Source organism: Lagopus muta, chromosome 1 (genome assembly GCF_023343835.1).
Source record: "Lagopus muta isolate bLagMut1 chromosome 1, bLagMut1 primary, whole genome shotgun sequence".
Taxonomy (NCBI): Eukaryota; Metazoa; Chordata; class Aves; order Galliformes; family Phasianidae; genus Lagopus; species Lagopus muta.
In genome coordinates, this window is record NC_064433.1 from 142,615,777 (window position 1) to 142,642,928 (window position 27,152).

Consider the following 27,152-nt stretch of genomic DNA (forward strand, 5'->3'; position numbering starts at 1 on the left):
ATTAAATCATGTGTACTGGGCAAGTTTCAGAACTCTTTCTAACTGTAATTTCTCCATGCTCCTCCATCCTTTGGGAAGCATCCACCTTCACCATATACATTATTTGCCACAGGTGATACCAGGACATCAATAACTGTGCTCTGGCATGCTACATAGCTTCAAAGCTCCCTGGCAAAACCTCTTTGCCACAAGTTTACCTTTTTTTTTCCCCGCCCTCAGTGTTCTCTGTTCTCTTTCTCTCTTCCTCAGTCATTTCTACCCAGAAGCAGTATTTTGGAATTGTAACAGATAATTGAATAGGATTGTCACCTTCATGCTTGGTTTTGGTCCAAAAAGCCACAGGAAACATTCAAAATTAATAATGAGAATGGATAACACATCAGTGAACCCCACCAAAGGATGGTATAAGTCTATGCTTTGCCCATACTTTCAATGCAGAGAGCAGTTCTGGTCCCCACATCTCCAAAAGGACAACAACAGAAATGGGAAATGTTTTGAGGGCACCACGCGACCGCAAAGACAGGCTTCTCTGCAATGAACAGCTCTGCAGCACTGAAAGCAGCAACTGAGGGAGAACATGGGCAGTATGGACAGGGATCAACTTCTCATTATCTCTTCCAACACAGGAGTTAGCAGAAATGCAAAGAAGCTGTTTTAGCAGGGGGTTGGACTAGGTGATCTCCAGATGTCCGTTCCAAACCCTACGATTCCGTAATTCTGCAACGTTGCCATAGCAATCACTAGGCGACAATAAGACTGAATAAGTAACTTGCCCAAATCTATAGTTCTCTTTCTGAAAACACAGGGGAAGAAGTAACCATAATAATGGTACCCTGATGGACAGACGTTAGTATCTTATCATTATTATCATTAGTAAAACTCTGAAACGCAGCAAGGCAAACTACACTGTATTCCAAAGGTTTTGTATCCATCTTTTACCTGGGATATGTGACTGCTTGCTTGTACTTATCTCAAATGCAAAGGGAGCATCAAGTGATGCAATAAAGTTCAGTTTCTCAGTATCACATCCACTGATCATTTTTGAGTTTCAAGGCTATGGCTTTGTAAGAATTCAGATGTCTGCCATTATTTGCAAACCGTTGTGTCTCTCTTCTAGAGGTAACCTAGCAAAAATAATTCTCAATTAATAGGTAAAGGGCAATAGTGGAGTCTGTGGAGTAATTGCACAACACTGAAAAACAAACTAAGGTGAAATCTTCATGTACACTGTTTGCTAAATCTTTCCAAAATTGTCTTCAGAGTTATCATTACCAATGAAGTAATACTTCAGATCAGAAGTCTATACAACATATTGTCATAGATTACATCTGAGATCTCAAAACAGTAAAAAAACAAAACAAAACAACAACAAAAAAAACCAGATAGATTAAAAAAAAATAATTACATATTTGAGAAAGTCCCCACCAGGTTGAAGGAAATGAATAGTTGGGCAAAGGCTTTGTTCTCCTATCAGACATTTCCCAGAATGTCAGACATTTCCCAGGAACAAAGACTTCATAATCTGCAGCATTTTTGGTTTTTTGTTAATACAAACAAAAAAAATAATCAAAAGAAACATTGTGTTAAAGAAACACTTAAAATTTGTCATATCCCAGGATGTAGAATATTCTTCTCTTGCTGGAATTGGTTGATACAATAAGTAAATTAAATGGGAAAAAAAAAAAAAGAAAAGATCAGTGGCAATACCGAATTCCCCATAATAATGCAAGTAGAGAAAACTCCACTGTTAAAGCTTCACCTATTTCATTTACGAAAGCACTTAAAGCCTGACTGATTATTTCAGTTTTACAGGATCACTTTCTTGCTTAGTAACTCCACTACTCTGAACTATTTCTTGCTGTGACTGATAAAGACCTTTTTGTGACAGAGTTTGAGATGTCCAACACAGTCACAGAACAGTTAGGCTGGAAGTGACCCCTGGAAATCAAGTAGTCAAGTTCCTTGCTCAAAGTAAGGCCAATATTGAAGCAATATTGAGCTGTCAGGATTCTGCCTAACTGAGCTCTGTTTATGTCTCTGAATCTCAGTTCAGCATAGACTGAATTCCCAAAACCCCAAAAAAACCATGAAGGAAAGACATTGCCACTGCTATCATAATGTTGTGTTGCTGAAGCTGCCCAATGTCATCAAGTGCTTCCCAGGCTCCAGGCAGAATGACTGAGCTCCCATTGAAGGGTGTGAGGCTTCATTAGAGCACAGTGAGAGCCAACAATGTGCCAGGGTGTGTATGATACATGGTAGAGGGACGACTGGTAGCAAGAGAAGGCGACAAGGAATTTATTTTGGCACAGAATCCTTTCGCTGTAGGGACTGTCTGCAAGTAGATGGCACGTAAGTATAGGTTGAGGGTTTGATGATGGGGTCAGTAAAAGCAGAGAATTAAACAGAATAATCTCAAAGGGACTGTAAAACAGCACTAAGGGGTTGTAAAATTTAGCCATAGAGGGGGCTCAGAATTTGAATGGTTGCTGGGTTGACTTTTGAGTACTTGCCCAAATACAAGCAGTGCCAAAGCAAAGAGAGTTTGAGGACCTTCCACCCGAACTTCTTTCCCAAGCAATTTAATCTCCCTGTGCAGAAGGCAGCTACTTGCAACCTAATTGTAGCATGATGTCAAGTAGAGGACTTGTAGCTAGATTAAAGTATGCCTCCTGACTTCTTGGATTATTGTTTTATCTGGAGGTTCCACAAGGTTGTTGTTCATGTGAGGGAATAAAACAAGATGTTCTGCTCTGAGGAAAACCAGCTTATTCTCTTCTCTTCTCCCATCCCCTCCTCAGGGATAGAGATCTAGTATACACAGTTTCTCCTACAGGCATAGGGCTCACTGATACACAGCTTTCTTTTGCAAAGTAGAAGGATACAACAGTCCTCACTGACTCCAAATATACCAGCTCTCTGACCTCCAGCCATTGTTACTTTCCAGAATACCATTCTGAAACACTGCTTTCCCCTCCAGTTTCTGTCCAAGCTCTTATAGTTATTTTCCACAATTCAACACCCTTTTTTCAGCTCCTCCTTCACAGAAATCAGTGTTCATTTGTTCTCTACACATTGCTTGAAAGGATATACCACGTTTGAATAGAATCTAGACATGCATTTTAAATCAAATAAGAACCAATCCCTTCAAATCTGAATCCTCAGGAAGACACAGTGTAACCACATAGAATCACAAAAGCATTTCGATTGGAGGGAACACACAAAGATTCACCCTCCATGCAATGAACAGGCAGACCCGCAGCTCGATCAGGTTGCTCAGAGCCCCATCCAGCCTGACCTTGAAAGTCTCCAGGGACAGGGCATACACCACTTCTATGGGCAACCTGTTCCGGTGCCTCATCACCCCCACTGTGAAAAACTTTTTCCTTATATCCAATCTAAATCTCTCTTTTTTTAGTTTGAAACCATTTTCCCTTATCCTATTAGAACAGAACTTGCTAAAAAGTCTGACCCTTTCCTTCTTACAGCCCTACTTCAGATACTTAAAGGCTGCTTTCAGGCCACCTTGGAGCCTTCTATTCTCCAGACTGAACAGCCCCAGAGCCCATTCTTGTAGAAAAGGTGCTACATCCCTTAGATCACTTTTGTGGCTCTCCTGTGGACATGCTCCAAGAAGTCCACACATCTCCTGTAGTGAGGATTCCACATGTGGACGCAGTGCTCCAGGTGAGGCCTCGCCAGCACAGAGTAGAGGGGCAGCATCACCTCCCTCATGCTGCTGGCCATGCTGCTTTTGATGCAGCCTAGGATACAGCTGGCCTTCTGGGCTGTGAGGGCACATCACTGGCTCATACCTGGCTTACCATTCACCAGTACCCCAACTCCTTTTGGTGGGGCTATGCTCTATCATTACAACCCCCAGCTTGTGCTGATACTGGGGGATGCCTGTACATGCCTATAGACACTTCCCTGAATTTCAACAAAGATAGATTCTAAATTCACAGTATCTCAGTTTAATGCATAATATCTTTGGAAAAATATACGGGAAATATTTCAGCAAAGTATTTCTGCACACAAAAATTTAATTTCCTTGGTGCACAAAATCTTACCCTTCACAATGCATTTAATTCAGCCTCCTCAAATGAGAGATGTTCTAGTCAAAAGTGGAGAAAATGATGACACACTGAGATCAGCTGAGGAATTACTAAAAGTAACAACAACAAAAAAACAACAACAGTGATGGAATCTGCATGCTTCAAGAAATTCTGTGGGGTCTGGCCCTGACGCTCGCCCCTAGAGACCGTATCTGAGAAGCCTCTTGCTCCAGTGATCCAAAGTTTTCATCATTTCATCACCTTCTGTAGCATCCTACGGTTTCACAGTAATCCAAATCAGCGCTAAGGTTTGAAAGCCCTTACCCTGTAAGAAAACAGACCCTGGGTCCCTCTATCATCTGGGGAGCTGGCCAGGCACTCCGCAGTGCCCATCTGTGACATGCAGATGGGCTTCCCAGCAAAGGAAACAAAAGCACAAGCACGGGCTGCCACACATCCTAGCTGTGCCCTGATATGCCCTAGAGAGGCTGCAAGTAGAGCACACACTTCTCCTTAGGCTCTCAGATTTATTCCCAGGACTCCTAGTCCAGAAACAGCTTTAGAAAACCTGCATTTTAAAGTCATAGGTTTTCTTAAACTTCACTGTTAGTGCTGTGCTTTGCTTTTAATGCACACTTTAGCAGGAGAGTGGAAATACAGGAGCATGCTTAATTACTTATTTTTAAATGTGCAACAGATACGCAACAATTTGAATGTCTAGACTATAATTTACATAAATACATTTTAAACCAAAACATTTTAAAATTATTTGTTTCCTGCTTTTACACTTAAGTACTTTGCTGGACTGGGGTCAGACTATAGGAACAAACAGAAGGTGCATAAATCAATCCTTCAAAGAAATGTAACGTTCATAAGGACTGTACTTGGTTGAACAAATTTAGAAGAATGAAACCAACTATGAAGAGAAATTAGACTGGCTGAAAATTAATAAAGCACAGCTGGAATTATTCGATTCATCCATATTTGTTGCTTAAATGGCTCTAGGGCTAAGTCTTGCTGAAAGAAGATACTTGAAGACTCAAGGGTCAATTGCTTTTGGAGACAAATTGACCTACAGGAATACACTTGTCTAATTCGATTCTTGCAGTGAGGCAAGTCCAGAGAAATATCTAACAAAAAAAACAACTTAGATTCCAGTGAGTGGATACCAGAGGTCAGGCTTAAGGTTCCTATAATTTTACATACATATGATAAAAGGTTAATAATAACTCTTAAACTACTGTGATTCTTTACTAAAAGCAAAGGCTTACATGATAACATTGAGAAAGATACAAAATATGCGCTTATTTCACAGAATCACAGAAACCAAGGTTGGAAAAGACCAACAAGATCCAGACCCAGTCCAACCATCCACCCATCACCAATAGTTCTCACTGAACCATGTCCTTCAACACAACATTCATTTCACATTCTGTTGTACAAACATGTGCAGCCAGTTCATTGCATGTTGTTACAGCCAGCCCTGCTGAATTTCATACAATTTGGTCATACTTGGGCTGCACAAGTAACACTGTTGATTGCTCAGCTCCTGGAAGAAAGCTTATTAAGTTCTAACCATCATTAATTCTGAAACTAATTTTATGTGCCAATTCAAATATTTCACTTCTAGTCAACTATTCTTAACTATTATTAACCACTCAGAGGGTGGTGACACAATAGAACAGGTTCCCAAGGAGGTTGTGGATGCTCCATCCCTGGAGGCATTCAAGGCCAGGCAGGATGTGGCTCTGGGCAGCCTGGTCTGGTGGTTGGCGACCCTGCACACAGCAGGGGGGTTGAAACTGGATGATCACTGTCATCTTTTTCAACCCAGGCTGTTCTATGATTTCATGATACTCAGCTTGCAGTGGGGCCTTCTAAATGCAGGTATCCGTTCTAAATACGTTCTTCTCCTAAGCAGATTTTATATGTTTAAATATTGGTATAATTTCCTCTTAGTGATCAGGGATTTACTTTGTAAAACAGCAGCAGAATGGACCAGTATTAAAATACAAAAAATAAACTGTATAATACTTTTTCTTTTTTAGATACATAAGCCTTGAAGTTGGCAGTAATCAACCAAGAAATCTGCATGCAGTGAAGATTTCACACTCACAGCCCATAGGGGCACACACAGTCACAGAACCATAGGGGTTGGAAGGGATTTCTAGAGATCATCTAGTCCAGCCCTTCTCACTAAGCACAGTCCTTGGAAGATATGACTTTTTTTTTTTTTTCCATCTTAGAGTCTTTCAATCACAGAAAAAATAACATTTCCATTTTGGTGATATACAAGGGCTGAAAATGAAAACAAATGCAAGTACTTCACTGTAATTGATCAGAAATCTGATCTCTGTATTACTGATTAACGTATGTAAAACAGGCAATTGTTGTATGCAAAAAAAAAATACTTTAATGATTCCAGAAGGTTGGTTTTTGTTTCATTTTTTCCCTTTTCACTATTTCCAGGATCAACAGAATTTATAAATAAATGGTTTCTCATCAAATACGTGAATTTTAATTGGCATTATGCTCCCCAAATCTGCAAGACAGTTAAAAGCATAACCTTTTGTGTGAAGTTGTTTCCAAACGCATTAGTGGTCAGAAGGAAAGAACGTATGGCTACCTTATAATCTTCAGATTTTCCTTTTCTTCAAACCATACAGGTTTTGGATGCTTTCTGCATTTTTCCTAAATCACGGAACTAATAGTGTTAAATAAAGGCTTATCATAAAAGCATGTCACATGGAAGATGCACTGTCCCATGACATTCAACCTGCAAAGGTCGAAAAGTGGAAAAAACACGTGATCCCAAGATGAGAAGGAGAAAACTTCCACTGCCATACCCCACCTTTTTGTAAACAGTAATTCCAGCCACCTAGGAAAAAGATACTAGGAAACTGGAGTAAATTTCTAAAATAAGCAACTTCTAATTAGATGGAAGATGTTTGAAACTCCAAGTGAGGAACTCTAAGAGAAGCTCATTTCACTGAAGGTCTGAATGCATTCAAAACTCAAAGACTCCATTATTCACACAGCACAGCATAATTTTTATGATACGGAAAGTTTAGACCCCATGTATCAACATTTTTGCATCTAGAGGCAAGAATCTAAAAGTTAGTTCAGTTGCACAGATAAAGGGGATGGTGAATTTACCTGTACAGTCCTCTGAGTGCCATCGATGGTGACAGACAACAAGGGTAGAGCCAGGTTCCACTCGCTGGTCACATTTAGTTTCATCCCATCAACTTCCACCTGTTGTGACACCAAACAAGGCTGTTACTATAAAGACAGACAGAAAACTGATCTCAAGTTCATTACTGCATACAAAGCAGCGACCATTTTAAAACAGATGGCTCCCAAACAACCTGTCATGTTTACTGCTTCTGCCATAAAAGACAGGGTCCAACAACAGAGTCTTCTAGCTATCTCTGGGGAGAGGTGAAGGACCTGTGAACAGCTGCCTCCAAGTAGCAAGGTTTCAAGTGATTTCCAGCAAGTAACAAACAGCCATCCAACTTTTAAACCTATCTGGACATGCTACATTTACTGCAATTAGACAAGTAATGCATATAAATTCCAGTGACACCTTGCAACCCACACAACAGGGCTTGCATATAATATTCTCTCCAAGGACCAAGGGAAGAACTTCTTCTATGCTTCTAATGAAGGGTTTTGCATTGTTATCTTAATTAATATGAGGCAGTAATTAATTCTTTGGTGTTTTGTCTCAAAAGTCTAGAAAAACTTTGCAAATTCTGTCATGTTTTTTCTCAATATACAGCTGATCAGAGGAACGAATTTCTGACTTGAATATCAATACGATTACACGAGTAGCAATTTCCCCCCCAAAAAAACAAAAAAACCCCATGATCTTTATACAAGAACATTTCTGTGTAAAAATTCCTGAGTTCTGGAGGAAGTATAGGCACACTTGTGTATCACAGAGAAGGTGTACAGACATTTCCCTTGTTCTTCCACTGAATAACATGCACGTAACTCATTCAACGCTATACAAGCCTCAGAGAAAGAGATGGATTATAAAAAAAATATATTACTATGAATGGAATAAAATAATTACTGATTAATATCTGTGGCATGTTTTGAATGTCATCATGCTATCAGATGTTGGTAAATAATATTTCATTTAGAAGATTTCCTAAAAATAGAAGAAAAATATGGTTGGCCGATTTCCCTCCTCTCTCAAAATCTCAGAATATTTGCAATCACTGAATTGCAGACAAAACTGATAACGACACAAAATATTGCATACATTCTCAACAAACTACAATGAAATGACTGCATCTGGAATAAAATTGAGCCCACGTTTTGTGAAACAAAACTTATAAAACCTTCTCTTTTAGATCTCAGACAAATCATTATTTCATCTTACAATGAGAACAGGCAACTGCAATCTTAGCGTAGCTTAAAAGAAATCCATAGCAGCCAAGTGCAGAGGAGCAATATGTAATTCAATATATTTTTTTTTCAGCTAAGGAAAAAAAAATCTAGCTTAAAAATCCTCTGATTTTATAGACTTTAGTTCAGAGCATAAAATCTGACTTATAGTGATACAATCTACTCAATTCCTGGAGGCTTTAGCTAAAAATAAAGTTACATGCACAGAACATGAAGAAAAACAAGTCATTTACAATGGTTCAGCAACAGGCCAGATTAGCTGGCATGCTTCAAGTACTTTACACTGCTCCAGTGATGCAAAACAGCCATAAACCTGACTTGAGTTAAACCAGACCTGCAGCTGGTTTGCATTCCCAGAGCACAGAAAAGCAGCTGGAAAGCACCAGTGGATTCAGCTCACTCATTCCCAGCAAACCTGAATCAGCAAATACTGCCTTTATTGGGAACAGCGATCTGAAAAAGTCTGGAGAAAAGCAAATCTGGTGCTCTGCCTCAACAACCTTTGATTAGCAACTGAACTCTGCTAAAACAATTACTCAAAAAGCTATCTGTTACTATCACTGTAACAAAGAAAGACCGTCTGCATTGGAACCGGGCCTGAAAATATCATTTGCCATGTTTCTCCAAGGGAGGAAGAGAGATGCTATAAAAGCATACCAGACCAGGCCACCAAAAGGGTTCAGCTGTACACCATGCTTTTTGCACTGCAGGATTATCTATAATCTTATTGAAGGGTGTTCCAGTGACAAGATATAACTCAGTATCTCCACTCCAAACTCAATTTAATAATCTTTCACCACTGTTCAGAAAAAAACAAAAGTGTGTCACAGCAGTAAATGATTTGCTTAAAATCCCTTACAAAGGTCTATACAAGTCTAGACATCATTGATTCCAGATTAAATTAGTATGAAGGAATTTCTGGTGGAAATCTCCCTAAAGAACAGATGCTAAAGTTAAAGCCTACAGCAAGTCTAAAGAAACTGGCACTTTAGGAAAACAAGCATACAACATATTGCCTTGCCTATGTTTTCTCCATTCAAGAAAGAATAAAGGGTTAGAAGGAAAAAGAAGGAAGAAAAAGTATTATCTGAACCAATGCTTGCCTCAGTAAACTGCAGCAGTCTTCTCAGAGCATAGAGCTACATGCTCTTAGGCAGCTGCTTTCATCTGCTAATAATGAATAAATGTGGCATGGTAGTGGTGAAAATATATATCTTTATATATTTAATAGTATTGTTTGTCCCTGTGTAAGGGCAAAAAAGATAAAAGCAGCCACAGTCCTCCTTTACAAGTATTTTGAAGTCAGAAGTCTCTGTATATGAGGGCCTCAGAAAAAAGAATGGTAATAAACACTGTTAGAGAAGTTACACAGCTTACTCTACGATCACAACTTGCAGAATTTCACTGCTATGCACCTGAACCAGTAGCAGCCCCTTCAATTCTTGTGGACTGAGTTCCTGATGTTCCTGATGTAAGCATAACACTTAACCAATAGTGCAAAGAGCTGCAAAGCATCAACTGCGTTCCGTTTCCTTTAAATAACATCATTTGTCATTCTATATGCGTGTCAGGCAATTAGAGGAGGCAGCACAAGCCTGAGTGTTATAGCCCTGTTAATTTACTAATGCAGAGTCTCACATACATCTGGCACATGTCACTTCTTCTCTCCTGGAAATGAAGGTGGTTTTCCAGGAGACTGGAGAGCAGCTCGAGCAGTTGTTTCCTGCCCGATGCTGACCTGCATTATGCCTGTAGATCTTCATGTCAGCCTTGAGTCGGACTAACTTAAAACTTGTCTCTGAGAACAATGTTGAATTCAACTTTAACTTGATGCTTCTGGCCTAATTTCTGGTCTATAGTGTCCTGTCTGATGATGCCTACTGGAAATACTGGACATATGTGGCAGAAGGACTGCAGAGATGGCCTCTGAGCACTGTCCCATGTCAAAGCAGAGCCAGCTCCAGATACTTCAAAAGGGACCTGCTGTTGGCCATCACCAATGGAGAGCTCTCTCCTCCTTCTTGTATATGCTTTTTCCCCCATTGTTTAGCCTATATTTGCTAGTGGCAAAGGATCTGATTGATTACTCATAAAGCATTCAATTTTTTTTCAGGATCACAACACGGAAGAAATGATGGAGTGCACCTTTGACAAGTAGTTGGCACAGTCAACACTGTAGGGCACCACTGTCATCCACAAAGTCTACAGCGGCCAGAGAAATGAGCAAATGGAAGCTTATTGAAGTTTAAGACAAGTTATTAAGTCCACCACATGGTGAAAAGAATCTCTTGTAATGATACAGACTGGGACTTGACTGGCTGGGGGGGGAACAGCTCTGTAAAAAAAGGACCAGGAGATCTGAGCAGACATGAGAGCTGGCCATAAATAATGCAGCAGCATGCCCTGAAGATAAAAATGTCTAGCAGCATCCTGCTCTGTTGGTAGAGAGAAGTGATTGTTTCCCTCCACTCAATATTCATAAGATCACATTTAGATACTGGATCCAAAGAAAGACAGTGATTTTGCTAATAAATTACACAAAGTTCCCATTAGCCCATTCCTCTTGCCTGCCTAGGTCCCACTGGGTGGCAGCACTGCCCTTGACTGTATAGAACAGTTCCAACCGTTTTATGTTATCTCTTAACATTTATGACCATGCATTTCCATTATCTCCTCCAGATCAGTGATAAAATTGTCAAATGGGAATGGTATCAAGATAGACCCCAGCAGTGCTCTACTTTCTGATGACCTCTGAGGACAGTACAAACCATTAAGCACGACCCAATGAGCCTGACCACTCAATCGGTTTTTCACCCATCTTGATGTGCAAGATGGTGTCAAATGACTGGTTAAAATCAAGTTAAACAACACTTGCTGCTCTCTGCTAGTCCACAAATCCAGTCAATTTACCAAGGCAGTCAGGTGGATTAACTCCTGGTAAATTAATGCTTACAATTCCTTATGCCTATAATTCCTTCTTGGTATGCCCAAAAATGTGCTTCAATAGAATTCACTTCATGATCTTTCCAGAGACCAATATAAGGCTGACCAAGGTGCTATTCCCTGAGTTTTGCTTTTGGCCTTTTCTGAAGATTGACACAACACTCACTTTTCTCCAGTCATGAGATACTTTCCACAACCTCCATGCCCTTTCAAAGACAGTGAAGTCTTGCCATTACATCCATGAGTTCTCTCAGTTTGTCTGGTGCAGTTGGTCTGGTCACATGGACTGCCATGGGTTAAACTCCCTCAATAACCAGCTTAATCTGCATCTACCACCAGTTGTTCTCCTCCTTGAATTCTTTCAATATATCACAGAGGTCTAGAAGACCTTGCTGGTGAAGAATGAAGGCAAGAAATCATCAGGTATGTTCGGCTTACCCATGACTGCTGTTACTAAATCACTTGCCATGTAAAGTTGCTTTAAGCCTGGAAATAGAGTCTTTCAAATAAAAAGCTGAACTCATTGATTCCTTTATGACAGCATATCTTTGATTCAAATTAACTGGCTGCTTTAGATTGCACTATATCTTGTAATTGTTGACAAAAATATACTCACATCACATTAACAGGGACTGATCTTTTTTCTTTTTTTTTTTTTTTTAATGTGACTGTAAGGGTAGTTAGTTTTACTTTTGAAGTGGTCGTCCAGATGCTTTCAAAAGGAAGTTAAAATATGAGTTTCAACCTCATTAAAAAGGTCTCTTTTTTTAAAACAAACTTTTCTTTTGTTCATATCAGTACTTACTTTTAAAAAAGACCCCAAGAGAGAGTTCCAGTCTATAGATCACTCGTCCTGAAAGAAGCTCTGTTAACTATTTATAGATCATGTCCTTTTGTGCCAAACTAGATCAAGCAATTTATTCAGTGCATGACTGCAGGAGAGAAACTCATTTGCTCTAAGTGTCATCAAGGCAGTCTTTTACCTGCTATGAACAAGACCAGAAATCTGAATTGCTGGGCTTTCATTTCAAATGCACATTTTGACATCGTGTGGGGTGCCATCATTTCTTTCAAAATTTCAAAGTATTAAGCACATTCATAGAAGACACAGTCCATAATCACAAGAATAGCAAATAGCCCATAACCACTAGAATAAAGCAAACACGTGCACGCATTCAAATTATCTCTCTTTGCTTTAAAGTAGCACATACAGATGCAAATTACCATTAGCTGCTTTGGTTTATCTCACTTTAGAAGTAGAAGCATGTCAGCCTAGAGACAAGGAGAGGAGCACACAACAGATATCAGCTTCTCAGATTAACAACAACATTATCAAACAAAACAAAATTAGAGAAGCAATGGCCTTCATCACCTCTAATCAGCAAATGCTTTCTTCTGCACTTCACCAGGGAAGACATCCTCCCTGTAAAACCTAGAGCTGTACACAGCAAAAAACACTCCACCATGGCAAATACTTTGCTTCACTACTTCAGTTTTCTTCGTAGAGTCATTGCTAAGATGATGTCTCATATCTGTAACCCGCCCAAGCCTTCTAAAATTAAGAAAAAAAAACAGAAAGCAAACAAAAAAAATTTAAAAATACAGCAATAAAAGAAATCAGCTGTTAGGAAATAATCTAAATTTGATGGCAACAGCTGCAGGCACAAAAACCACATCTGGTTTGGGGAATAGGTGCATTTGTTGCTACAGGTCCAAAGTAGAAGAAAGACTTGCTTTGCTTTTCCTGTTGCTCTATGACAAATGCCCTAGCGCCAACATAGGTATAAGAATTGTTCTGAAATGGACAGAAAATGGTGCAAGTGGTTCAAAACAGTACTGCTACTTTCCTGTACACATTGGGCTCATTCAAGTATGCATTGCAATCCAGTTTTCCTTGATTGACATGATAATGTGCTGGGAATATTCTCCTTTACTTTCTTGAAAGGGTCTAGCATTGAAGCCAATGGTAGAATCTCGGTAATTAAAAGCATTACGTTGGAACTGAAAAATACATTGGTAAAATAAATATTTACAAGGTAGACGATGCTGTTTTAGGAGCTTTGGACTCATAAGTCATGCCTACATACTGAAATCACTAAGCAAGCCTGATTCCTAAATGACTTTCTGCTGCAGTTTCCATTTTTCTTCCTGTTCAGAGGCACAAAGGTATCCCATTCTGCAATCTATAAAATCATACCACAGTGTCACCACAAAATATGACAGTCTAAAATTCGTTCCATCATTTCAGACAAACAATACATTTTGAAACCATTGCCTTTTAACTTGGGGAGAGGGGTGCAAATCGATATTGGCCACTGAGAAACTCCCAGCATCACTATCACAGCGTTTCGGAAAGATAACATCACAGAATATGTATTAGGAAGATCTCTTAAACAACAACTAAAATTAAAGGGGACAAGCAGACCTGCATACACATCCCCAGCATTAAAAAATATCAATTCCTACTGGCTTGTTTTCTATCTCCTTTCTAGACTGAGGATTTTGCATTAGATAGACTTTCAGGTCTGGTCTAAATGAAGCACACCACAGCAACCTGAAGAGCATTTGAAATCATAAGAACTATGTCCATCAACTGAGCAAGAGTATTCTACTTCATTCACAACTTGATAGAGAAATACAATAAAATCAGCAGGCTCCAAAACAGCCAACGAGAAAGAAAAAACACTTTTTATTGTATTTGGAAGTTGTATTGCTCCTTAATTTTGTTACATAGAGTAGGTGACTACATTTCCCATTCTACTACCATGGCAGCAAGGCTATCTTCTCTTCGGATTAGTAAAGGGTTAGAATAAGCAATAGTAAAACAAGTGCCTTTGATTTGACATTGTGTAGTGACAAGAAGAAAGTACAATGGGTATGGATTTCATCCAGCAGTTCCAACCTGCTGCTCTCAGCTGTCACAACAGGACAAAGGTCAGAAGTAGTGCTTAGGATATCCCCAGCACAAGGTTATTCACCATATAAACTAAAAGCTTTACATGCAAAATATCTGCTGCTGCTACGTATCTTCTCCAAATTGCCCATTATGTGCTTCAAGACAATATGCAATTGCTTCTATAGCCAAACCTGTTTTATATCATATGCAATCCAATGCATTCCCTTATTCAAACTTCCAGTGGGGCACATTAATTCACTGGATTAAGGAAAAAGTGTGACAACGGATAGATTAGTTATATGGCTTCTTATTTAAATATTTTCTTACTTACAGACAGAAGACAAAAAAGCAACTTTAATTTCTGAAATAAAAATAAGGACTGGGGAAGAGGAGGCTAGATGCAATAACAAATCTTTAAAACTACTTCCATTGTTTCATTTATTTCCAATTTTAATAACTTTAAAATCAGAGTATTTGATGACTTTCAAATCTAGTCAAAAGTAACATCAGATGCTTACCACAACCCTTCTGTCAATGCCTGCTCCCCAAATAAGTACTTGAATCATCTCTCCTGGGTATGTTTGGCCATTACCAGGACAAGAATTCACATTTTTATCAAACTCACCAGCCAACTTGCAGGGAAAAAAAAAGAACTGTAAGGAATTACCAGAAGTAATAGAAGACATATCTACTGGTGAGCCCTTCCTCTAGCTTTTAAAATAGGTCCAGAAAAGGAAACAAGAATGACATGGCTCCACAGGTATCAGCGATAAACAGAAAAGAGAGGAACACAAGGTAAAAAAAAGGAAAAGTTGAAGCAGCTGGGAGAAGTTGAGATATCAGAAGAGCCATAAGTCAATCACACAGGAGAGGAAACACTAAAAAAGTTTTGCAGCATTTCCATAAGCTGAACAAATGGTATAGCAATCTAAAACAGATGTTTACATCTAATGCTGTTTACCTTACCACTTAATGGGATCACACTGTTTATGTTAAACTGATAGTCATGAATTCACCTAAAAGGCAGAAAAGTATGATGGTGAATAGACATCTCTTCGAATTCTCCATTTTCCCATAGTTTCAGCTATGCACATTCAAAGAGGTGTCAGGGATTTGCTACTGACTTTTACCAGGGTAAATTCAAATTCACTGTGCTAATAGCATAGTTCAATATTTTCTTCATAAAGACCACAAACATTACATTCTATTTCTATTTGATGTGTTGGGTTGAGCAATCCTAATTATGTTTTTAGCACATAAAAGTTGATATGGAAACTGTTCCACAAGTTGTTTGGAACATTCAATTTTCCAATCTACGTAAACGTAGGGGAAAAAGTGAAGTGCACACCCTGAAATAATTTGGCATTAGAGACAAATTACTGACATCCTCTAGCATTAAACAAAGATAATTTCCTCACCAGAGAAACCTCATGGAGTGATTGCAATATTGTACCTACAAAATTGCAGTCAGCACCTGCTAAATAACCTTTGTATATTAATTGTCTATAAATATTCAGACTTTTGGCAAATCAAATATACCTATTTTTTAACAGTAGTCAACAAGGATTGAAAAAGTTTTGGACTGTCGTAAATGAAAGACTTGTCACTCTTTAAGTCAAATATTTACTGCAAAAATGAGTAATTCTGGAGATACCTATTTAGAAGAAAATGCACAAAGAATACAAAGCAATAATGTTATCCAAGTCTTAGGCAGCAAAGAAAAAGGCATTTTGATATTACTGTGTATTGCTTTCATCTTTTAAATACCAAGAGAAATGCATGTATTTATTTTTGAAGGTTTTGTTGCAAAATGCTTATTTTTCACATAAACGTATCATAAACCTTTTTATAAATACACTTTGGGACCTTTCAGAAACTCTATCAATATTTCTTGTTTGTAATTACTATCTTAATTTTTCTAGGATACTTTTCTAAAACTCCTAAGACAAAACACAATCTAAGAGACATCATTTCACATTCTCCAGTGCAGCCACAAAACAGAAGTGGAATTCCAAAGATGAGAAGATGTGGGAAGTTTAACTATGGATCATAACGCTTCAAAGCCTTAACGGTCCCGAGAGACAGTAACATTTTCCTACTTTCCCTAGCACTTCAAACAAAGGTCCAACTCCTGACCCCCATAACCCTGGCCAGACTCCATCTCACATGCACTGAAAAATCATGCTATGTGGCAGATAGAGACCTTCATACACTCACTGCACAAGTAATCTACTATCCTATTTAAAACATTCTCCCCTCTGCCAGGGGGATCATTGCTCTCAGAGCAGTAACCAGTCCACACCACTTGACCAGAGACTATAAAGACAGTATGTATTTAGGGTGCAAAAACAATTGGTGCCTACCTCTGGGGCTATGCTACAGGGAAGCAATCCGCCTATCTTCTGAATTCAAACTATGAAATTCATTCTCCCTCATTAAGAAGCAAAACTTAATTTTAACACTTAACACAAAGTAGTTGGAAGTGTCACAGAGACTGGAAGGTCCCAGGCAAAAGGGCACATTAAAGATGGTTCTCTGTACGAGACTGTGTTCCAAAACAGGAGAAAATGTAACTACACAAGGTGCTCTTTGGAGAAATATGGCTTTCAGCAGTCTGCACCTGAAACCCAAAGCATCAATGCAGTTCACATGGGAAATCTAGGAGATGGTACATCAAGCAAAACAAAATCAAAGCAAAACCAAAACAAAAATGGGTAAGACGTCCTCCATTATTTTTAGAGATTTAAGGGACTTTGCAATTATGTCAACAGGATATCAATGCAAATATATCAACAAGAAATGTAATCCAAGTACAAATTCATGTAAAACGGAATATGAAGGGTTTAAAAGCTAAACATTTTCAAAGGAAATCCACAATAAGATGAGGGGAAAAAAAATGGGGAAAAAAAAAGGTAAATTAAAAAAAAAACAACAACCAAGAGTGAAGAAAAACTGAGCTTGACATTCAAGAAAGAGTCAAAACAGCTAATATAACCCCACAGAAGAAGAGCAAGGGACAAAATCTCAGACAGGGAAATTACAGTGCCTGTATAAACGGGGACCCTACGTAGAAAGGCATATTAATGAAGCTAAATTCATGCATTAAAAATCAAACATATTCTAAGCGGAAGAGAGAGGACTATTAAAAAAACCCTTGTATAATTGTTTATAAATAATTCAAGGCCTCATTATTCAAAAGAAGGTGACAAATGAGGACAGTACAGAAAGAGCAACAAGGACAGAAGGGGGGCTTGAATATACTGTTACACAAAATAGCAAAAAGTTGAAAGGGTCAGCGTTCAAATGATTAGCAACAGGCCTACCTAATACCACACCAGCACAGTTGCTTCCTGTCTAAAATGACCTCCAAGACACTACCTCGTCCAATGCTTTGACTTTCAGCTAGACTTTGGCAAACAGAGGACAGGCAGGAATAGCAATGATGAGCTGAAAATTTCCAAAATGTGTCATTATTGTGGCTCTTGACTGATATAAGCAATGAGAGGGAATTGAGGGGAAAAATTACAATGAATCAGGAAGAATTCGGGCTCAGTGAATAACCTGTGTGAACCACTGCCTCCTTCACCTGGGCTTCTTCTATTAGCTGTGTGATAAATGCCTGTTTTCTATTAGCTATGTGATAAAAAAAAGACAATCATCCCTTCAGAACTTCCCCAACTGCCTTTCCCAAGTGCACGAGTAAAGATGTTTTCCAAGACTACTGCCCTTCTGTGAGGGACTGGAACGACCCTAAGAGCAGAGAAACAGGATTTGGGCTCCTGTGCTTTCTTTACAAGGTGGAATGCAGCAAAGAGCTATCAGGAAACAAAATAATACCCTACTCCTAAATCTTGCAAACAGATCCTTATGACATAGCAGTGTGTCAGCCTTATGCACATTTTCAGAAGGCACGTTTCTTTGCAAAACTTGCTATTCCTAGCTATAAGCTTCATCAAATAATGGGCTAACAGTTCGTTAAACAAGCTACTTAACCGAGTGCTGCACATACAAGGGTCAGCAGACCCCTGAATGGACGGCTTAAATATTTAAAATAAAATTGTTATCTGGAGCTGAACAACACTGAATGATGCTAGCATGGCATTTATAATTTCTTGTGAAAGAATCCAATAAGCTTTTGTGAATGTCATTGTCAGAACAGTACATGATACTGCAAGAGCTATTAGGAAGATACTTCTTGCAAATGAATGACAGCACAAATCATGAACAAGCCTGAGTTTTCATACAGACATTAAATACATGCCATTTTCAACTTGCTACTACTTGCACCTCCCATAACAATTATTCTCAATTTCTTTTCATCTGTCCCATAAAAAATGATTGCTTCTGCTTTACTTAATCCTCCACTTACATCAACTCTATTGTTCACTTCCTTCCCTTTCATCTTCTCCACATTAATTCCCCACATTGCTTTTGATCTAGCTTTTTTGTTTCCTTTTTCTCCCTACAGGTTCTTCCTGATGAAGAATTTACAGCCATAATGTTCATTTGACGTGCATGGTGATATTTTATTGATTTGCTACTCTATCTATTAGTTTTGTATAATGAATGGCATTATACAAAACACAAGATGGGTTGCATATACCTATATATTGGATCTTAAAAATCAGTTTAACTGAACTTCAAAAATACTCCACTTCATTGGTAAATATTCATATTTAATTATAAGTGGAGCAGCATATGTAAAGAGCAGCCTATGAAAACAAACATTTCCTCCTCACAGTCCAAAGAATTCCTCTTTGCCATAGTGGCAAGCAAAGTTAATAGCATAATTGCAATTTTCACTGCTGCTACATAAGAAATAGAAAACCTGTCCAAAGGCTGTGTGTTGTTGTAACAGATGCCCACAGAAACAAACGCACGTTATTTGTGCCCCTTCAAAAAGGATGGTCCTTTTAGAGCTAGAAAGACAGTAAAAAGCAGAGCAGCTGATTTTAGCCAATACAAACTATAAACTGTATTTTAAATACATGCTATATTTAGCTTCTAAGGGAAAAACGAAAAGTATTCGGTTTGGGCAATTCTTAAAACTTAGCACTGAATAAAAGCATGTTTTTTTTGTTGATAATTTAAAGCCATACCTCAGTACAGGAACCCCTCAGAAAATGATATTACTTCCCATATTTTCTGTACTTTCCTTACCGTAATATCATAAAATCTAAGCTAAATGTTGTACTTACTCATCTGTATCAAAACCAGTCACTGAACAAAATCTCTGAGCAGTCTCAGGAGTAAAAACCAGAGCTGAGGCACCTTTTATTTCAGCTTCATTCAAACAACGTCTCATGCCTTTCTAGTCAGTAGATGTTAGACTTGGACATACCGGAAAAAGTCTCCAATGGAGAGGTATCAAGGTGATGAAGAGATGGAATCAACTCTTGTTTCAGGAGAGGCTAAGAGCTGGAACTGCTCAGCCTGGAGGAGGCTCAGGAGGGATTTTATCAAGGTCTGTAAATACCCAGATAGAGGCTGCAAAGAAGACGGAGCTAAGCCCTGCTCAGTGGTATCCAGTGCCAGGACAGGAGGCCCTGGGCACAGACTGTATCCCCGGAGGCTCCCCCTGAACACCAGGAGCAGTGCTGCGCTGTGCGGGTGCCGGAGCACTGGCAGCAGTGGCACAGGCTGCCCAGAGGCTGTGGGGTCTCCTCCCTGCAGCTCTCCAGAACCGCCTGGCCGTGGGCCTGGGCACCCTGCTCTGGGTGGTGCTGCTGGAGCAGGGGCTGGGACACGGGGACACAGAGGGACACAGAGGGACACAGAGGGACACAGAGGGACACAGAGGGCCCTGCCTGCCTCAGCCAGACTGGAGTTCTCGGATTTCTTTGCATGGAATACTTTAGTATCTCTGAGCTATTATCTTTCGTTCAGAATTAACAAATAAGGATAACAATCCTTTAGTGTAAACGAAGTTTACAAAAAAGCCTATTTTTTTCTGCTCTTAAGAAAATCTATAAAACTACAAAAAGCCTTTTCTCTCTACCCTTCCATACCAATTTTATAAGCAATCATATTCAATTACTACCAGCTTTAAAGACTGACACAAATACACACCTCTGTCAGATCACAGGTGAAGTATCTAAGAAAGGTCAAAATACCCAGAGCAATCAACGCGACCAGCTGTCAGAGCCTTAAACATAATGAAATGCTAAAATTCTATCACTGAATCTTTTATAACTACACAATGATGATTAAAAAAAAAAGATGTATTTTTGGTATGAATTTTCTAATCAGCGTCAAAACATTTTTGGCACGCTCCTGAATAATAATTTTATGAAAACAGAATTCTAATGGTCTCATACTGTGACAACACATCCCACGAACTAGAACACCTATCATTTGGGCTTGCTGTTAACTCCTGTTCTCTACAGTGAGAGATCTCTGCTTCTTCACCAGAAGTAGTTTAAAACCTGAGATTTTTTAAGAAGTTAAGGAAGCTCTCCATTTTGCATCACAGCATCTATTGACTAGAAAAATAATGAAAGCTTGTTAACATACATCCAAAATGTAATTATCTGGCTGTGCGCTGATCTTCACTGTGGGGAGCTTCCTTGTTATAACCACTACAAAGGTGGTATCTAATCGCAGTCATAGCAAGTAGGACTGGGAAAAATGAATATTCACAATTATATGATTGATGACAAGAAACTTTCAGAATTCCCTGTGTTTGATGAACTTTCTATCCAAGAAGCCGCCAACTCTGACATTAAGTTTACAGGTCTTGTCTGTTTGTTAATAACTTCAATATCAGATCACTGAGCAGCTCTGCATGTCACAGAATCACAGAATCACAGAATCACCCGGGTTGGAAGGGACCCCAAGGATCATGTAGTTCCAACCCCCCTGCCTAGCAGGGCCACCAAACATACACATTCAGATCAGGTTGCCCAGGACCCCATCCAACCTGGCCTTAAACACGTCCAAGGACGGGGCATCCACAACCTCCCTGGGCAGCCCGTTCCAGGGCCTAACCACTCTCCTAGTAAAGAACTTCCCCCTAACATCCAACCTAAATCTTCCCTCCTTCAACTTAAAACCATTTCCCCTAGTCCTGCTGTCGTCAGCCCTTTTGAAGAGTTTACTCCCCTCCTGGGTGTAGGTTCCCTTCAGGTATTGATGTCCATTATTGATGTCCATTTATAGGAACCTTTCTGTCCATGAAGTCGAGGTTGTACAAACAGAATTAGCTTTGATGCTGTTAAGACTGAGGCTCCGAGCGTTCATATTTTCTGATATATAAAATTTCAGCCACCTCACAATGGAAACTTTCAATACATTTCTTTCTCTGCACAGACAGATAATGTAAAACAAACAGAAACCTATTTTTTAAAATTCTCTGATTCTTTTTAAGATACCAAGCCATCATACACTTCCTTAAAAAAAAAAAAAAAAAAAATCCACACAACTCAGATACCTTAGTATTACATTTTGTATCCAATATGTGCCTTTTTTTTACTTCTTCATACATTTTTTTTTCCAGACAAAAGATGACAGAGCTGTATTATAAGTGATAAAAACTGAATATACTTTTGCTATAGACATATATCCTGAATCTCCACTCTTGCTGAAGGCATTAGTGCTGTTAATAAAGTTCAAAATTGCTAAATCTTCCCTGCCATTATGTTATGCAGAAAAGAACCTTATGTCTTCAGCAGCAGAGAAAAACTGAATAAAGCAACTCAACTAGGCAGAAAATAGGGATTTGAAGTACCTTATTTACATTCCATCTGTTACACCTAACTGCGAATTAGGAGAAGATCAAAATGGAGCCACAGCAATAGAAGTCCTGGTTTCACTACTTTAATTTCATCTGTTGTCATGAGTTTGATCAATAAGGAAAAGGAAACTATTTGGAATTAACTGATCCTTCCATACAATTCCAAACAGCATGTCACAACCACAGAATGGCTCAGGTTGGAAGGGACCTCAAGGATCACGAATCTCCAACCCCTGCCATTTACTCCACCAACCTCCCCATTTACTACTAGACCAGCATGTCAAACCACATATCCCTAAAAGCCCCATTTATTTATTTATTTATTTATTTATTTATTTAGGTACATTCTTTTTAATTATAACCCCACAAGGGAAATTTATGTTTTATTCAGTTTGCTCATCATAGGAGCTGTAATACATCCAAACTGTCTAGAGCTGAGACCTGGATCAACAATTGTCAGCTAGGACATAAGCTATCATCAGTTAGTTCCATTTCAAGTTTAGGCAGCTGAACAACTACAGCAGTTTTGGAAGAAAACATTTTTGAGTTTTGTGAGTTTTTGTCAGAATTCAAGCAACAAAAAGGACAGTAAAGACAGTTTCATTACTATATAAATTTTCACTCAATTTCCCAAATCTATTGGAAATAAAATAGTAATTTCTTTCATATTGACAGTTACAATACAACTTGAAATGAGTGACTTTGCCAGCTTTCTGCAGCACACAAGTAGATCCTTCCAGTTATTGTCAGGCTTCCAAAGACTGATTTGCCTGAATGCAGCCCCAGCACAGTTCTGCTCCCCCTAACCCAGCTTCTCTGTGCACAGTCCATGCTCCTGAAAGATCTGCATGGTTTTGATGAGAAAAAAATCACAGAAAAAGAAGATTTCTCTCCACAACAAGGTATTATTTGTGCTATGACTGTGCTATTTATGCAGGTGTTGCTGCTGTATCAGTAAGAATTACAGTAAGAACACACATTCCCTCAAAAAAAGTTTCCACTACTCAATAATTTTAGTGTGGTATCCTTCAACCCAAACCAGGCAAAGCAGCCTTTCTGATCTGGCATGGCATGAACCATGCTTTTTAGGCAGGGCTGCCTGCTGGTAGGCTCCTTAATGCAAAAAGCTAGCAGCGGTTGATACAGATTCACTACAGTTTCAGTTCAAGATGAATCTCTAGTGAACTTTCTTGAAATTTCCAAAGTGGCAGCACAGAGAGTCAGAGGAAGACTTTAAAAAGATGGTGGCACAGGCACTTTTTAGCTAAGGCCTCATACGCGCTTTTTGACATGTATTTATCCATCTTTTACATAGCTTTACACGTTGATGCACTCTGGAAGGAAATAGCTCATTTCTGCAGAGAGAGGCCTTGGGCAGGCTTTTTCAACATGATAAGCAGGCTTCTGATCTGTGAATAAGCAAATGTCAGATACTCAGCAGATCCACAGCAAGAACAGAAATCTTGGTATCTTTTTTCACCAATCAGCAATTAATGGCCAATTAAAGAACCATAAGTACTTTCTCATGCAAATAAATCACAGATTCTCTATTAACAGAAAAATGGATAACAAGACTTTAAAGTTTTTGTTATATCCCTGGTGTTGCCAGAAAAATGATGCCTTGAGTGGAAGACATATTCCAACCACTACCATTAGTAGTCTAACAAGAATTTTTTTTATATTTGAATGCCTATAATAAAAAAGGAGATTATCATTGCTATTTTAGAGAAAGATGCCTTATACTGGAAAGCAAGCATGCAACTTAAGGTAGAATTCTTACAGCACTGAAGCTCAAGGTTATCGAAACCCAAGAAATTCACACCAAATATATTTGCCCAGAAAGTCCAAAAAGTGCAAAAAAAAATCCCCAAACCCAACACATTTCTCTCTGACGGAGAGATTTAAGATGCTACAAAACAGAAATGCTATGCTATATATTGCTGTGTGTTAAAATAAGATTAAACAGAATGCGTAAATTTATGGGAATGTACGCATTTACCTGCACACAAAATTTGAAGATAAATACAAGTCCACATATCCATGTAAAAATTATACAAGAAACTTGGATATACAATAGTGGCAGAAACAGAATGATCCCCACCTCCTTCTTTTCAAATCACATAATACAAGAAAAACCAAATCACTTCATATTTAAATGAAACCAGACAGTTCCATCATATCCTAATGGTCACCACATCATGAAATTGAAACCATTCCTTAGAAGTGTTTTGCTGTACAAAAGCCATATTATTCCTTCAAATCAAACAGTGTAAGCCAAGGTGGCTACCTGCATAGCTAAAGCTCATCCACAAAAATGTGCACTATAGACTCTTACAGAAGCTATATGTAGAACCTTCCCTGCATGTTTGTTTTTTGCAGGAAAATGATGAAGTTTTCATAAATAATACTTAGGTGAAAAGTTTCACAATGGAAACACTTTAACTTTCACATTTACAGTGTCTTTAAAACCTGGAATTGAAAAATTTGTGTTTTGTCTTCCTTTAATTAACAGATTTAAAAGTAATTTCAATTCAGTTAAATGAATGTTTATTTTTTTGCTTAAGCCAAATGAGTATTTAAATCCTTTGGTGGGACAAGATAACAGATTTTAGCAGGGTATTGGCATTATAGGAATCACCAAAAGTACACAGGGCAAAGTGGAGGAATATATCAAGAAACCTGTTGGGGAAGATGACAAATAACATTAAAAAAACTGCTGGAGATAAAGGGTACTGTACAGGTGAAGGGCTCAGGCATCTCTTTTCTTTCAGTGTTAATTAATCTTCTACATGCTTTGCACAGATTGGTTTTTAATGCCATCATATAATGAAAAAGAATTAACATCGTAAGATATTCTCAGAGATTATCCCAGCTCATTAAGCTGAATCTAACTTTTAATATTTCCACTGTTTCTCATACTTTTCATTTACTCTTCAGACATTTCTGAGACATGAGACCAAGTTGCAGAATTTGCATTCAGATTTTTTCCAATCCCAGCATCTGTGACAGATACCACTGACACAGGTTCAGATTTGGAGTACCGTGATCCAGTTCAAATGTAACACAGGCTACTGTAGACTCAGTTAAAAAAAATAATCCACTAATTTAACTGGAAAAAAAAATCAAACAACTTAGTTGAAATGGATTAAAGCAATTCATGAAAGTATATTTTAAAGGGTGAGTTAGGTGTAAAACTGAGAGAAAACACAGCATGATTTGTTCAATTTTGAAGAAGAATTTACCTGCATATGCAGTTTTTTAATTATGACTGAAGCTATAGAATCTTTAACGCTCTAATTTTAAGTACTGAAATATGCAGGTAATTAGAAAGCATAAAACAGGGATGACATATAATATAGGATATCAAATCAGAATTTATACTGTCATTTCACTAGTTAATCATTCCAGGTAACTGTTCCAGAGGTAAACTTGCTAAAATGATAAATGAATGGACACCAGCAAAAAATTACAGCCAAAGAATAAAAAGACCAGCATAAATCCACAGAAAGTTCCATCCAAATTCAACAAAGCAGTTAAACGTTCAAATTGCCTCAAAATTCCAAAGTTGTTTGTAACATCAAATGCCCTTCCTAATGCCATTTTCAAAAACATTTCCAACCTATTCTGGAAAATATTGCTCATGCTGAACTTTCTGGAGCACACCCTCGGCTATAGAAACGGTTTCTGTTGTGAATAGAGGTTCGGGAGGGGGTTGTTCAATGCATTTAACAGATCACACTCAGCAATGCTCCTAAAAGCATTGATTCTTCAAGTCATTTAGCACTTTAGTGACAGTTTCAAGCACATTTTTACAAACGAAAAGCACATTTTGTGAATTGGGATTTATGACAAATTACAATAAGACAAGTTACAAGTATTCTGCAGGTGAGCCTGAGCAACTTGAAAATCACCTTTGGTTCATTGTGGGTTATTGCCATATCGCACACACAGGCCAAAGAGATTTGATCTCATCACGAACTTCGGCTGGTTGGACGGACAGATGGACTGATGTGACAATGACCACCCCTTAGGTCAGGCACGTCCAAACTGTAGCCCACAGCCCTCGTGAGGCCCAGCACTGCTAGCTGTCCCTTCCCTGCACCACCACGGCAGCTGCTCTGCCCCATCGCTCAGCAACAACCAAACCATCAGTGAGCTATTAACACTGTTCAAGCTGAAACCAGAGCACAGAGGGGGGGCGCAGTGCAGTGCTGACTCAAGTTATGGCAAATAATTGTTTGCATTTTGATACGCTGGCTGAACACTGTCCTGTGAACAGTGAAAAACATGCAGCCGGGCATTCTGTTGTGATAAAGGAATTTGAGAACAGGTTTCGAGATTGCTGGAAAAATTATCAATTTTTTTGTATATTTGTGACTCTGTTTTCATTCAACATAAATACATGTTTCAAATGGAAAGTACAGAGTTGCGGCCAGATATTTAACCCAAAAATCAGATCATATCATCAGAAAAAATAGTTCTTGCTTCACACCTCACTCGCATCATCACTCACGGCAGTACACACAGAATCACAGAAAGGCCAGGGTTGGAAAGGACCTCAAGGATCATGAATCTCCAACCCCCCTGCCACATGCAGGGCCAGCAACCTCCACGTTTAATGCTAAACCAGGCTGCCCAGGGCCCCATCCAATCTGGCCTTGAACACCTCCAGGGACGGGGCATCCACAACCTCTCTGGGCAGCCTGTTCCAGCACCTCACCACTCTCTGGGTAAAGAATTTCCCACGTTTGTGAACAACTGCTGTCAAGGATGAAGTAGATGAAGAGTAAAATTTCATTAAAAATATCTGATGAGCAGTTGAAAACTCACTAAGAATTACAATCACTGCCATCAAACCAGACTGATGCATGTTTCACAAAAACATGGTTGCATCTCCCACTAGTTTTATGGTTTTGTCGCTCTTTTTCATTGTTTTAATAAAAATATTAAAAACTAAGTTTTGCTACTTATGTACAATAATGATATTATTTTATATAATATAATAATTATTATTATTTTATGATATACTTTAAATTTGGGGGTTTGCTCCAAATGTAATGCCTCCTGTTTTATTATGTTGGTGGTATGGCAGTGGAGGTTGAACCTT

The 27,152-nt window shown here is 38.7% G+C and overlaps 1 protein-coding gene across 1 annotated transcript in view; it reads right to left on the reverse strand.

Moving 5' to 3' along the window:
* PCCA (propionyl-CoA carboxylase subunit alpha) overlaps positions 1–27,152 on the reverse strand; it is a 265,701-nt gene that overhangs the window by 60,196 nt on the left and 178,353 nt on the right. The window contains exon 20 of the mRNA XM_048933195.1: positions 7,212–7,310. Within this exon, the coding sequence (XP_048789152.1) occupies positions 7,212–7,310 (99 nt within the window). The remainder of the gene's footprint in view (positions 1–7,211; positions 7,311–27,152) is intronic.